Raw genomic sequence first — 14,061 nt, 5'->3', positions numbered from 1 at the left:
AGTTTACATTTCAATTTGTGTAAATAATTATTTTTAATAGATATATCCAGTTATTTTTATTCAATTGACTAAAATTGATCAACAAATTAACAAAATATAATAAAATTATCTAATTATTTAGTTACCAAGTAACTACAGAAGTACAGACTATAGACATTAAGGTAATAATTATTGAAGCATTAAGATATTTTTCTTACACGACATACAAATCGAGTCAATATCAATTAAACAAATCACTGATATCTCTACTTTCTATATGTATAGTAAGCATTTCCATAAATGACACAATACCTATTTAAAATATACGTCAACAGTTTGGGAACCCAGCGACTCCCCTTCACACGCCGGGCCAGGGGTTAACCGACGTCACACGAGACGAGTGTACACTGTATGGGAACAACACACAAATTATCCAAAACCAATTGTCTAATGTGTTCACGCCATTTAACTAAACAGATTGTACATCTCGACTGTTTGTTATCCGGTCATTTTGCGTGTAATTTTTGGGTTTTTATTGCCGTAGGTTGCTCTCGATTTTTTAGTGTTATTTAAAATACAAAATATATAATTTTAATTAATAATTAATAATTACTATTAGCAAATTTAGAATATTTTTTATGGTTAATGGGTGTAGGCTTACTATATTAATTTGATTAATTCGAGGATTTAGTATTGAAAACTAAGTAGACCGTGCTTAATATTACCTATGTGTGCTGCAAAAAAATGTTTTAATAGAAAATCAATACAGAGTCCGTAAATATGAATGGGCTTTCATTAATATTGTATAGTTTAAACTTTAAAGCTTTTGTGACGGTTATCATTGCTGTTTCTGATTACAATTTAATAACAAATTACGAACTGATATTCCAGCAAATAAGAATACTCAATAAATATTTCATTTCAGTTTAAGGTAGGTACTCAAAGAAGGTGCGTACAATGTAGGTAGGTACTTGAACAGATAATTTTCTTATCTATATTTCTTTATAGGTAGGACAAATGTTATGTTAGAGCGTAAAGTGTCCATTGATAACAATTAATTCTAAAACAAAATATAAATCGACAACAAAAAATTCACGAAGCAATTTATTAAATGGATACATATTTGCTGAAAACAACGTGACGGTGAGGTACATCGCTCCAGCTATTATGCCTTAAACAAAAGCTGTTAAACGCAAGTTCATATGGCCCCCGGCTGCGTATTTACTGAATGCACTGAGCATATTCAGTTTCACTATTTATGTCATACGAGTGTACCGCATGAATGGGTCTGCCGTCTGCAATATCTCATTGAGTAGCCTGTGGATGACATCAATGAGCCAATCTATCTAGGCACTCATCACGCTCGAACTGTTGCTATTCTACGAAATTGGTTCGGCAATTAAGCGAACGTTTACGTAAATTTTGGAATCTCTATCAAAGCGGAACGAGATTGAATACGGAATTTGTGGTCACGTTGTTGCCAATACCGAATGCATGCGCCTGTCAAACGTTTGATGTTCCAAAGGATGGATGCAACGTGGTATTGATAGTCTTGTGGTGGGTGGGAGAAGCAAACCTGATTGCATTTGTAGATGGACAGTCTAATAAAACAATATCTTTTTGATGACACATCAATCCTTTGCTTAAATTAGTTTCCAATTTGAATACTGTTATTTTTACATAGTTACTTAAAATGTGTGTGATTTTTTTCCAAATCAGATGAGTATTATTCTTCAATTTGCCAGTTGTCACAGAAACGAATAAAAGTAAATACACTATAGATAACATCTCACGTACCAAGATTTAATCTTCATAAATCATGATATAGGTATATCACCTATATCTGCATAAACACAAGATATCTTTCTCAGATAAACTTCTACAAGAGGTTAAAGAAAAACAGCAAGAACGCATTAAACAATTTATTTACACAATTAAACTTAATCTAGTTGTTTTTGCTAGGTTTATCGGGCAGTCTTATTTCCTTCACTGGCAACTCTTCTACACTCGACCTCAACTCAACGTACTTGTATCGGAAAGCCATCGCCATGAATATGAACATGTCCACCAACATGAGACCCGCGAACAGGAAGAATTCTTTCCACTGAAATATAAACAGAATATTAGAAATACTAGGCAAGAAAAATAACTATATAACTATACAAATGAAAGATTCGATATATAAAAGGACCGATCTATTGGCCTGAGCCGAGCTTCCTGCTTCTTTAATTAGATCGTCTGTTTCACTTTCATGTCTCAGATTACCTTTTATGTTTACTTTTTAAAGCCAACCAGCAAAATATATAATAAATTTTCAAATTTTCTAGATATTTCACTTAAATCTGCTATTTCGAGCGGATACAAACAGATTAGATAATTTTAAAGTAGCTAACTAGCTAAGTATTATTGTTATGGAGTAAATGTACCGAATGGAATAAAGTCACTGCCTTGAAAGTTGAAACCTATTTAAACCCCAATTTAATTATTTACATTTACAGCTTATATACTTTAAAACCCACTATTCATACCACCCGACCCTTTTTCTTTACATCCCCCTTTTACTTACCTGAGCATCCAAAAAGTTCCCTTCCACAATCAGAACCACGATCAAGTTGCCAAACGCCACAGTAAGCAACCAGACCGACTGTAGCACAGACTTCATGCTGGCTGGCGCTTGTGTGAACGAGAACTCGAGTCCAGTGACCGAGAACATCACTTCGCCCATCGTCATCACTACGTATTGGGGGACTAGCCACAATATGTGGATGCTGTTTGGTGGTGTTATCGTATGGGCGTCTATTAGCTAGAAAGGAGATAAAAATAGTTCTCATATGGATAATCTCACTGGGTTTTTTTTTTATGTATACTGATGGCTGATAGACTGTTGTATATAGAGTGGCGAAAATTAGTTCTTATAGCTTAGCCTTTCAAGTAACAAGTATAAGTTATTTTTGTTTTATCTAATAGCCAATGAATTTTTCCAAATAATATATCTAATATTTTACTAAATGCAATTGGTTTATTTTTTATTGATTTCAAGAAAAAAAAAAGAAAACATAGATCGTTTCTTGACTTTTTTATTGCAGCATCGTAGCCTAAAGTGGTTTGAAAAATGTGGAATATATTTTATAGATTACCTATATAAGTACAGTAGGTACATATTATGACAGATAAACTACAAATACACTTACGTATCTTCCATCTGGAGCTCCGTAAATATTGAAAGTATACACTGCTCCAGCCATAAATTTAAAACTCTCCAGAACTGTTTGTCCGTTTACTATCACGTCATAAGTGCCTTTCCCTATTGTTTTTTGAAGTGTGTCGTCGGTCATTACCCTAAATACTGTCCTATTTTTGCTTCTATCAAATATTTGAATAGGGAGAAGTCCATACACATTGGATAAAAATCTGAAATGAAAAATAAAATCCATTAAATCTGCTGTGAAATTAATCTAGCCGCTAGCGTATAGTTAGCGTTGAATATAAACAATACTCAATCAAGTTTTGGTTCGAAGTTTATAGTCGAAATATGTTGGTCATTTTTGTGTTATTAACAAGTTCGCTATTTTCACAAACATTTTGTAGAGTTGATGTGAAATTAAGTGATGGGACAGTATATGGAACGACTGAAGCGACGATTTTTAAAGGAAGAATTTTCTATGCTTTTTATGGAGTACCATATGCACAAGCTCCAATTGGGAAATTAAGGTTCAAGAATCCTGTGCCAATTAAAAAGTGGAAACGACCCTTTGATGCTACTAAAGAATACCATGGAGCATGCGCTCAAAGCCACATTGTCCATAAACATGGTGTTTATGGAGTTGAAGACTGTTTACACGTGAATATTTATACGCCATACCTACCAAAATATGGATTAAGGACTCCAAAGTCTATTATTGTTTGGATACATGGATACGCCTTCACCTCAAGTTTCAGTCACATACATGGGGCAGATTTTCTTATAGACAACGACGTCATTTTAATTACTTTAACGCATAGAATATCAGTGTTTGGTTTCTTAAAAGTGGATGATACTGACAACAATACAAATATGGGTCTTAAGGATATAATTATAGGGCTGAAATGGATTAGAAAAAATATAAAACATTTCGGCGGAGACAAAAACAAAATCACAGTTATGAGTAGTGGATCAGCAGCTTCGTTCATATCTTTATTAATGATGACGAAATTCCGGAAGCTCTTTTCTAGAGTAATTCTTCAAAGCGGTAGTATATTTTCACCCTCAATGTTTCAAGGCGACCCTGGCTTCGAGAAGGATCAGTTACAAAAAGCATTGAAAATATCTGGGTTTAAGAACATAACTAGCGCACCGACGAAAGAACTAATATCAAATTCTGCTAAAATATACAATAGTACAAGTACAAGAAACTTTCAAAGACCTATGATACCATTCTTGCCGATAAATGAAACAATATCAAAACAGTCATTAATATCTAAACGGACTCTACAAATTAGTGAAAATTTAAAACAGCTTAAATATATGGACATAATGGTTGGCTTTACCAGTCAAGAAAGTATAACTGAGGTACTACCTTTCATACACAATCCTCAACATATAAAAGAATTCATGCAATTCAAATACTTAGTACCCTTTTCTAGTCCCTGTAGATATGAATATAGATCTAAAAAATATCGAGAAATTGGAGATTTGATACGTAAAAAATATTTTCCAACAGACATCAACGACAGTGCTGTATCACTTGAGGGAATGCTAAAATACGTGTCTGATCTACATAAGTTTCCAATATATAAATTTATACAAACATATATAAAATCAACGGAAACTCAATTGTATGTATATAAGTTTAACTATGTCGGTAACTTTAGTGCTGCAAGAGCTACCTCGATCGGTACCGCTAAGACCAAAATAAAAGGAGCGGCACATGGTGACGAAATTTGTTACATCCTTAAATGTGACCCGCTTTGGGAGAATTACGTAAAAATTAAACAAGATTTACACAATCGAGATAGAATATTTATTACACAAATGGCTGGAATGTGGGCCAATTTTGCCAAAAATGGAGAACCCACGAGAAAAAAGCAGGTTAATGCCACCTGGTGGCCGATGACTTTAGGAGACGATAGTTTGTTTCTTCTTGGGAAACAGAATAAATTAGTCAATTCTAGACCCGAACGTAAAATGTTCGATTTCTGGAATTCCATATATGACAAATATTATTCACCGGAGTCGTGCAACACAACCTATAAAGATGAACTTTAAGAAATCATAAATAAACATTAATAATATTAAATATGGCATATAAAATGTTATAAGGATAATAACTCGTTTTAAAATAACAAAGGTCAGAAATAAATTGGTACAACAATGTACTCACCTCACATGAACACCATCAATCGCCTTGTCGTTATTGTCAGTAAAGTTATACATCATGTCCGTTGTAATAAAGAATGAGTTGGCTTTTTTCTCATCTAGCACGAAGTTTCCTTTGTACGCTATGTTTGAGCAATTTGCGTTCCCTTGACCACTGAGAAAATAAGGTAGTTCTATATAATTTTCAGTCTCAATATCTAATTTCTCGAACATTCCGAGGGGAGGAATGAGGAAGTTTTCTGTTTCATTGGAATGTAGCGTGTGGTTCTGGAGCGTTAATGTGAAATTGCAGTCGAAACCGTTGTATACTCTCAATTGCGATAAACCTTCTGACACTGGTGTTCCATAGGTAGGCTGTAATATTTCAGATAATAAAAAAATTAATAATAAAAAAAACCTTGTTTATCTTCTTTACTTTTTTATATTATTCTTACCAAGAGATTAAGTTCGACAATGCCAGATATTACGAAAGCCGCAGACGCCAGAATTCCTCCCCATATCATTTTGTGCAACGGCTTCCTTATCAGTTTGGCCCAGGTTAGGAAAGGATATATTGCCTACAATCAAATATAACAAAGTTTTTAGTATTCTTGTACTTACTATGTTATTAATAAATATTAATAATTATAATAATAATTAAATAAAAAAAGATACTTTGAATAGTAACTCTGTGAATAAATTATTTATTTTTTTAAGTTATAACATGTGAAAATGATATTATAAGTTATCATTATTACGTAAGTTTCTATGTCTTTTTGTTTATGTGAGCAAGACTTTAGAGAATCTACGCGAAGGACAATTTATTAAGACGAAGAACTTCTTCTTTAGAAGCCGTTGGCAAAATTTCTAGATAATAATGTAACCTAACAAGTTTTAATTAACCGAAACAAATCATATTTTATAAACAACAAACAAACATAAACGTTATAATAATAGCACACTCACAACTTCAAACAACGGGATGAACACTAAAATCAATAGCGGGTTGAGGACTTGCATCTGATCGGCCTTCAACGTCCAGCTTCCGATGTCTTGATCCATCCTGTCTGCTTGGAACGTCCATCTTGAACCCTGTTCATTGTATGTACATTGCATAGGTATTGACAGTTCATTCAATTAGCTTAGTAGTTAGTATAAAGCTATTACCTATTGTGTATACGCATATTCAGTATAGCATGTAAAAACAAATTTTATGTGACAGCAAAGGTGACTCAAATAATTGACCTTTTGTCTAAGAATATTGAAAAGGGATTTTTCGATTTTCGTCCATAAAATATCTATGTAAGTACTCATTAAACGCAAAGCTAATATATCTATAAATTTTATAAGAGTCTACTCTTGTGCATAATTATTGTGATGTTAATTCAATTTTATGGACACAAGGGCTAGTAAATTAATGAGGCTGTAATTTTAATTGTTTAACACGTAGGTACATTCAATGTGATTGATTTATGTACAAAGCATGGATGTCGTATGACAGCAATTAATGCATATAATAACTTACATTTTAATTGAAATTTACATGAAAATGACTGTGTAATGTTTCAAAATAATTTTAAACAAAATTGTATCGTTAATTATTTTCCATTAAGTCGCAAATTCCCGAAGGTCATCCATAATTTAATGATGATACATTTTTATATGTATTATATAATAAGGAATCATTAAATGTCAAAATCATATGCCCTTATTATTTCTGGTACTGGGAACATGGTTTAATTATGCTATAACCACGCTATAACAGTGGACTTTTCATTACACGTCACCTCCACACGGCGCGCCAAAAATATTAATTTACGTGTATAATGGTAACTTTACAGTATGTATACATTATTATAAGCGTTTGTTCATTAGAGCCTTCTATGTAAAATTATTTTATCATATTCACTTTCTCTTTGAATGGCGATTTTATTCAGATCGAAACAGAATAGATTTAATTTTCATAGAATAGTTTGAACTTTGAAGTATGTAGGGGGTTTTAAAATTCCATATTTCTAATTTGCTTATAATTATTTATCAAACATTTTAGAATCCCAGGTTAGGTAAATATAAAGGCAACTTTATGCAAAACCCCGTTTGTACGTGATTTACATCTAGGTTACTCAAAGGAAATTATCTTCTTGTACTAAGAGTCTCAAAGAGGTTAATTTTCAAAGCACGAACACCCGGAAATTGCGAATGTCTTACAAGGTTCCTTGTAGCTAGGGAACGGCAGATAAAATAAATTCAAAAGGGTTGCTTTTATAACACAGAACTATAAAAAAAACTAAAATAGCTGAGATTTTATTAAAATAAGCTATTTTTGGAAAGCTAAAAACAAACTTCACCATAATTTTTTTGAAAATACTTTTAAGTTAAGCGAACTTGACCCTTAAAATAAACAATAAAGATGACTAAGGAAAAATATAGTAGGTAATGCATAACAGGAAACGGCCTCAATTATTCAATTGTTGATATTCATAGAAGCTGTTGATACTTGATAGTCACTATACGTTACTTGCTTGCACTACAATAGGTAAATTCATTCAATACTAGTAGTATAGAACTAAAATGTAAACTTTCTAACAAACATTGGATTTTGTAAAACCGCCTACGTTGGTTATACTGGGCAATTTACATCACATATTGATATAAACACACATGTACATTAGATACATAAAACCTTCCGCAACCCTAGTTCTAATATGATTAATTTTTATCAATTTAACACATTCACATAATATGGTTAATTTTTAAACATACAATATATTTTGGAACTTTGAGTTTACAAACCTGGGTAAATAAACCACATAGGTACCTAATATACACACGTTTACATACATCAAATCGGAGTCGGAAACCCCAGTTAAAATCATATTTGCCATCATCCATATTTAAACACCATTTTCACACAAAAATCTATTTAAAAAACTCACCTGCTGATCGAAAAGCGCCCAAAACACTGGCAGCGGTATGAACAGCACGAGGACCCTCAATAAAGACTTGACGTCTTCTATGAGCTCCGAGTCGTACTTGCCGCTGGCGTGGTCCAGCCAGTGTGTGCGCTTCTCTTTGCTTTTGCATGATTGCACTATTGCGTGCTGGAACACGGGCGTTGTTTTACGTGTAAGGATAGTTTTGGACTTATAAAAGGGATTATTGTTGAAACATAAATAAATACTGGCATAGTGTATTTCCAAATAACAATCGATATGTAGTTATTATTTAAATGAAAATGTAACTCATCGCTGCCTGTAAGGATTTTGTACGTTAGGACTATTCTTAGTAAAGGGTTTCAGGGGGTAACAAAAAACTAAACTGCCTTAAAATTGTCAAAACTGTTTAAATTTTAAATTTAAAAAAATTAACGATATTTGTTTTTATTTTTGAGTAAAAAGTTATGTTCATTTGCACAAAGTTAAAAAAGGAAATGTTACAATACCCGAGGGTACATAATTTAGCGGGCGACTCAGTGATGAAAAAAAGGGCTCCGTTTTTTAAAATGGCCGGCCAATTTTATTCGACCAGATTATTCGATGGAATCATTTGTTGAATTCAAATTTTAATGTTATTCGAACTTTTGAGGTTATGTTATAAACCTAAATTTGTTAGAAGACTTTTAAATAATTATGTTTCGTAAAATAATTAAAGAGATACGAGTTTATAATGGTTACTAAATGAATCATTTTCAGTAATCGCTATTTATAATTCATTGAAACTAGCTTGTTTGTTGAAAACAAAGACATTCATCAGCGACATGTACTGATATTTACACATACCATGGATTCTAGAAATACATATATCCTAAATGGAAAGTTACGGGCGTTAAAATTAGACATAGACTGGAGTAAACCAATCTGAGCTTATGTTCTTTCATAGTGTAGTTTCTTGTTAGTGCACAGTGCAATTATTTATACTTGTAACAATTAAGAAGGATTTATTTGTTTTGTCACGGATATAAATTAATTGATTCCTGTGGTGCAGTGGTTTTTGACCCTCTTCACTGAGGGAATTAGTTTTATTTTCACTAGGGAAAAATATTATGTGGCAGTCTCGCTTTTTCGACTGACAATTAGGTAGGTACGGTATGAGGTATCAGTAATATAATTTATTACAGAAAAAATAGCTCTAGGTAAATATTTACGTATGTATTATTTGTATTTTGTCCATTAAAACCTTTATATATTTTTTTGGAGTTAGACTTGAAAAGCAGAATAATAATTTATTCATAACAAAATCAGTAAAAACTAAAAAGTGTACCTATTTTTTGATTCAAAAGTTTCATACCGACTTTAAATCCACATTAAGTCTTAATTACACAATACACGTGCACATAAAGAGGGGGATTTATCTGATCAAGGATATTGGCCAAATGATACTTACGCCGATGCAAGTTGAAACCTTGCCAAGCACGTTTCCTGCGGGCTGTTTGATTATATACAGTCTCTTCCCGGCCACGAAGAACACTGTTAAAAGAATTATAATTGAACTCGTGTATGGATGTCCTTGAAGGATTGGAATTAAATAAGTTTAGTCCGCGACTTCGCTCGCGTGGATTACAAACTTTGGTACCTACATTAGACTTATCTAAACCGACTACCCCACATGTATGTTTTTCGCAAATAAAGTTCAGCCTATCAATTCAATCCAATATTGTTCGAATAGTATCCCCGCATACAATATTGTTTTACGTAATTGACGCACATATAAATAGACAAACAGAAAAACAATATTAACTACGTAATGTTTAGGGGTCTCAAAAATAGTCAGGTATGAATAAGAGAGAGAGATAATAATAATAAGAGAGCCTACATCCATCTTCGACAGCCGGTAACAGCCTCACAAAGGTAACTTTGTCAGTGCTCATGGGCGGTGGTGTCACTTCATTAGGTGATCCACCTGCTCAGTTACCTGCTCTTACATAAAAAAAAATAAAAAAAAAATAATGCCTGACTACCTGAATCATGTAGGCAAAGGAAAAGTAATCTGTTTTATTCCTGATACTCGCGATTGATCGCGAAAGAGCTTGGCTTTAATATAGGTACGGCCATTGCCGTTTAAAAAGCTTTTGTTGGTGTATGACCTGTCTATCTTTTGATACGTCATTTTGTAAAGTGTAATTTTGCATTGAGTTAAAACTATTTTTATTACCTTACGTGTGACATGAAGTTATTTTATGTTTGAGATATTCTGAGAGTTTATTTAGTGATAGATAGTTTAGGTACCTATTCGTTTTGTATATAGGTAGGTATTTCTTTAGACTCTAATATGATAGCAGACGTATATCATTGTATTTTAAAAGGATAATCTATTCCTATATTATTTAGTACTACATTTTCACCATAAATTAATTTAAGTGTATCCTTAGGAAACGATAAGATTACAAATGACCTTAGTGACCTCAATACCAGAAGGCTAAGCATTATAAGGTGCAATGATAAAATTATCTTGAGCGAAACCTTTGTAGGTACATTTCAATGCAAAAACATTCATAAATAACAATCGATAAATTGTATTTTATTAATTTAGCCTTAATAAAGTTATTGAAGCATCTAATTACATATTTGTTTTGTAAATCGGTACTATACTTAAAATCTATTTTCCAATGACATTCTAATACTTTTCCGTAAGTACAAAAAATAATAAATAAGTGTTAAAAGTGCAGTACTTAAGTCTAGTAAATACCTAATATAAAGTTTATTTGTTTTTATACCAATTACTTACGTAATAATACCAAAGTAGTAATATAGGACGTAAGTATCATTACAGGTTGAGAGTGGTTCTAACTCGGATTAGTGCCATAAATGTTTCCCTACATCGCAATACTTCCACAGAACTGATGAAATAATGTTTTATTTATACCTTGAATAGTTTTTCAATCAACCTAAATATAAGAGATAAACATTGAAAGAACTCACCTATAGAAACGACCATAAGAATTCCAGGGATGCCAAAAGCTAGCGAGTAACAGTCATTATCGCCGAAGCAATGGACGTCGGCCCTTAGGATTGGCGTTATGAACGTCGATATAAGACTTCCCGCGTTTATGGCAAAATAGAAAAGGGAGAAGAAATAGCCCAGATATCTCTCCTGTTCAGGCAGTTTGAACTGATCGCCTCCGAACGCGGAGACGCAGGGCTTTATGCCTCCCGTACCACATGCTATTAACAGAAGCGCTAGTATTGTGAATTCCCTGAAAGTTTCACGTCAGTTTTACTATTCTGCGTATAGTAAACGGTATAATATTAAACACTAATTAAACAGAAATGTACAACGAAGAGACCAAATTTTACAATTTAAACAAATCACCAGCATTATAATTAACTTATTAACGATAATCGAATAAATTAATCAATATCGTTTAAAACCAATCAAACGTTTCTACAAGTTAGCCTCTTTGACCGATTTAACTAATCAATAAAACGTTTATTTTCTCATCAAAACGTTGTTCTTATGTTACCACTGAGCCTAAAAGTGTAATTATCTTCAATGTTGTTGATTGGTACATTTATATGAAAGAATGCTTTGTTCATTACAAGGAAATCAATATCATTGCCTACAAATTTATGTTGGTTTTTAATATTTTTTTCATTGGATGGTCCGGTGTATCTGAAACTTATACAGATAAAAATTTTACATAATATAATTTATAGTATAACTTACATTTGCGGCAAGCTGATTGGCGGCATTGCTGTCAAAGATATAAGAACACTTCCCGATGCATATACAAGTGATAAGTAGAATATCGTTCTGCAAAGAAAAACAATTATAAGCATAATTATTCTATCTATAGGTATATTTTTTTTCTTTTTAAGAAAAAATAATAATAAGAAGAAGAAGAGAAAGAGTATAAGTATAACTATTTGCCAGTGTCAAGTATGAAGGTAAGGAAACTATTCGCGGTATTAAGAATAAGATGAGGAGATAAGAATTAACGTTTCAAGTCAGATAAAGGTACTGTTACTAGATATAAATATATTTTTACAGCTTTAAATTATAACATACTAACTACTACGAAGATAAACTAACGAGCTCCAACAACGAAAACAAAAATAAGAAAAGTATAGCTATGAAATTATTGAATTTTTTGCTCTGAGCATCACAGATCACGTAGATAGTGACCGTGACAGCCAGGAATGAATAATTAGGAATAAATAATTAAAATATATTGGGATTCAATATTTATATTGAATTATAAATATTGAATATGGTTTTTTATTGTTTTATCCCAAGCCAAGGGACAAATGCCAAAGGTTTAAATTTATTTACAAGACTAGCTTCCGCCCGCGACTCCGTCCGCGCGGATGTCGGTCTTTGCGTGGATGGTTTATTTCTCCATTTTGAGTAACTCGGACAATGACTCTTATAAATATCTATTGGACCCAAATACGGCTAGGTCTATAATAATACGCAACGTGTGTTCGCGGTACCTACTACAGAACAACGTCTATGGATAACTGAAAAATTGAGATTAATTTTTTTTCTACGTATTTTTCCAGGATAAAAAGTATCCTATTTTACGCCCAGGATAATAAGGTATAATTATACCAAGTTTCATCGAAATCGAACCGGTAGTTTTCACGTGATGTCTTCACATACAGACAGACAGACAGACAGACAGACAGACAAAAATTTTTTTAATCACATATTTGGGTTTGGTATCGATCCAGTAACACCCCCTGCTAGTTATTTTTTCAATATTTTCAATGTACAGAATTGACCCTTCTACAGATTTATTATATGTATAGATAATAATATGTATTATATTATAATATTAGTTCCGTTCCGGCTCCCGCCCGAACCTCCTAAGTCCTACGAGGATTATTAGTTATTACATACTAATACTAATGTAAATATATTATGTATAAGAAAACTTACCAATCATATATACACAAAACAATATGAATTTACAAATATATATAATAAATACAAGTAATATTTACAAATTTAACACCTCTGACTACGAAAAAAATAATTAAAAATTAATTTAGCTTTAGAGACACTCCCTCCAACTTCGAAGGTTCCCCGCTTTTTCCCATTATTTATAATTTACTTAATATTTATATTATTTTAATATTTGCGATAAAAAGATAGATTTGGTAATAATTTCAAAAACAAAAATAGTAGTGAGCTGGCAGTTATTTTGTTGATACTTGATAGGGTAATTGCGCTGGTTTGCCGTCCAGCTTCTGTTTTCGTCCATTTGACTGACCTGCTACAATCACGTGTGTAAAACTTGAATACAAACCTACCTTCCCGCGCAAGTTTGCACTTTTTACGGTCCATAATGTTTAAGCAACAGTACTATCAACATTAAAATTTGATTTGACAAGAAGAGAGTTCAAAAAATTAACGTAAATGTGGCCGCTTCGCATACGTGCCTTGCAGATGTCATCGCGCGAGAGAAAAATTTGCCGGCGAGAAAAGTTCATGGTAAGGTAAATCACTGTTTTAGCTAGTTTACGTAATGTTTTTGGTACGTATGTTTATTTATAAGCATAATAAACGCAATTATAAGTGTTTATCATACATTTTTATAATACTCTTCGAAATATTAAGTGGACGGATACTAGGTTACCAAATTCTCAAAATATTTGGTTTTCGTCCAAGTGGACGGAAACTCAAACAGCTACGTGAATATTTGTTAGGGTCATTTTACTTTATCGGACCTTTAAAATACTGAATAGTTTCTCCCGAAGTGATCTTTATTGCTATTAGTTTAGTTTTTTTGGTTTCCGTCCACTGCT

General features: G+C 32.5%; 1 protein-coding gene across 2 annotated transcripts in view; it reads right to left on the bottom strand.

Annotated features, from left to right (window-relative positions):
• Positions 1–1,886: 1,886 nt before the first annotated feature.
• The window catches only part of LOC123704924 (peptide transporter family 1-like), a 32,256-nt gene continuing 20,081 nt past the window's right edge, over positions 1,887–14,061 (bottom strand). For both annotated transcript variants that reach the window (XM_045653424.1, XM_045653425.1), the window contains exons 4-13: positions 11,978–12,064; positions 11,233–11,507; positions 9,698–9,780; positions 8,251–8,415; positions 6,281–6,406; positions 5,770–5,892; positions 5,340–5,689; positions 3,171–3,390; positions 2,546–2,782; positions 1,887–2,083 (exon numbers count right to left, since the gene is read on the bottom strand). In XM_045653424.1, the coding sequence (XP_045509380.1) occupies positions 1,925–2,083; positions 2,546–2,782; positions 3,171–3,390; positions 5,340–5,689; positions 5,770–5,892; positions 6,281–6,406; positions 8,251–8,415; positions 9,698–9,780; positions 11,233–11,507; positions 11,978–12,064 (1,825 nt within the window). In that variant the 3' untranslated portion in view covers positions 1,887–1,924. The remainder of the gene's footprint in view (positions 2,084–2,545; positions 2,783–3,170; positions 3,391–5,339; positions 5,690–5,769; positions 5,893–6,280; positions 6,407–8,250; positions 8,416–9,697; positions 9,781–11,232; positions 11,508–11,977; positions 12,065–14,061) is intronic.

Source organism: Colias croceus, chromosome Z (assembly GCF_905220415.1).
Source record: "Colias croceus chromosome Z, ilColCroc2.1".
Classification (NCBI taxonomy): Eukaryota; Metazoa; Arthropoda; class Insecta; order Lepidoptera; family Pieridae; genus Colias; species Colias croceus.
This window is presented reverse-complemented; position numbering and strand designations above follow the sequence as displayed.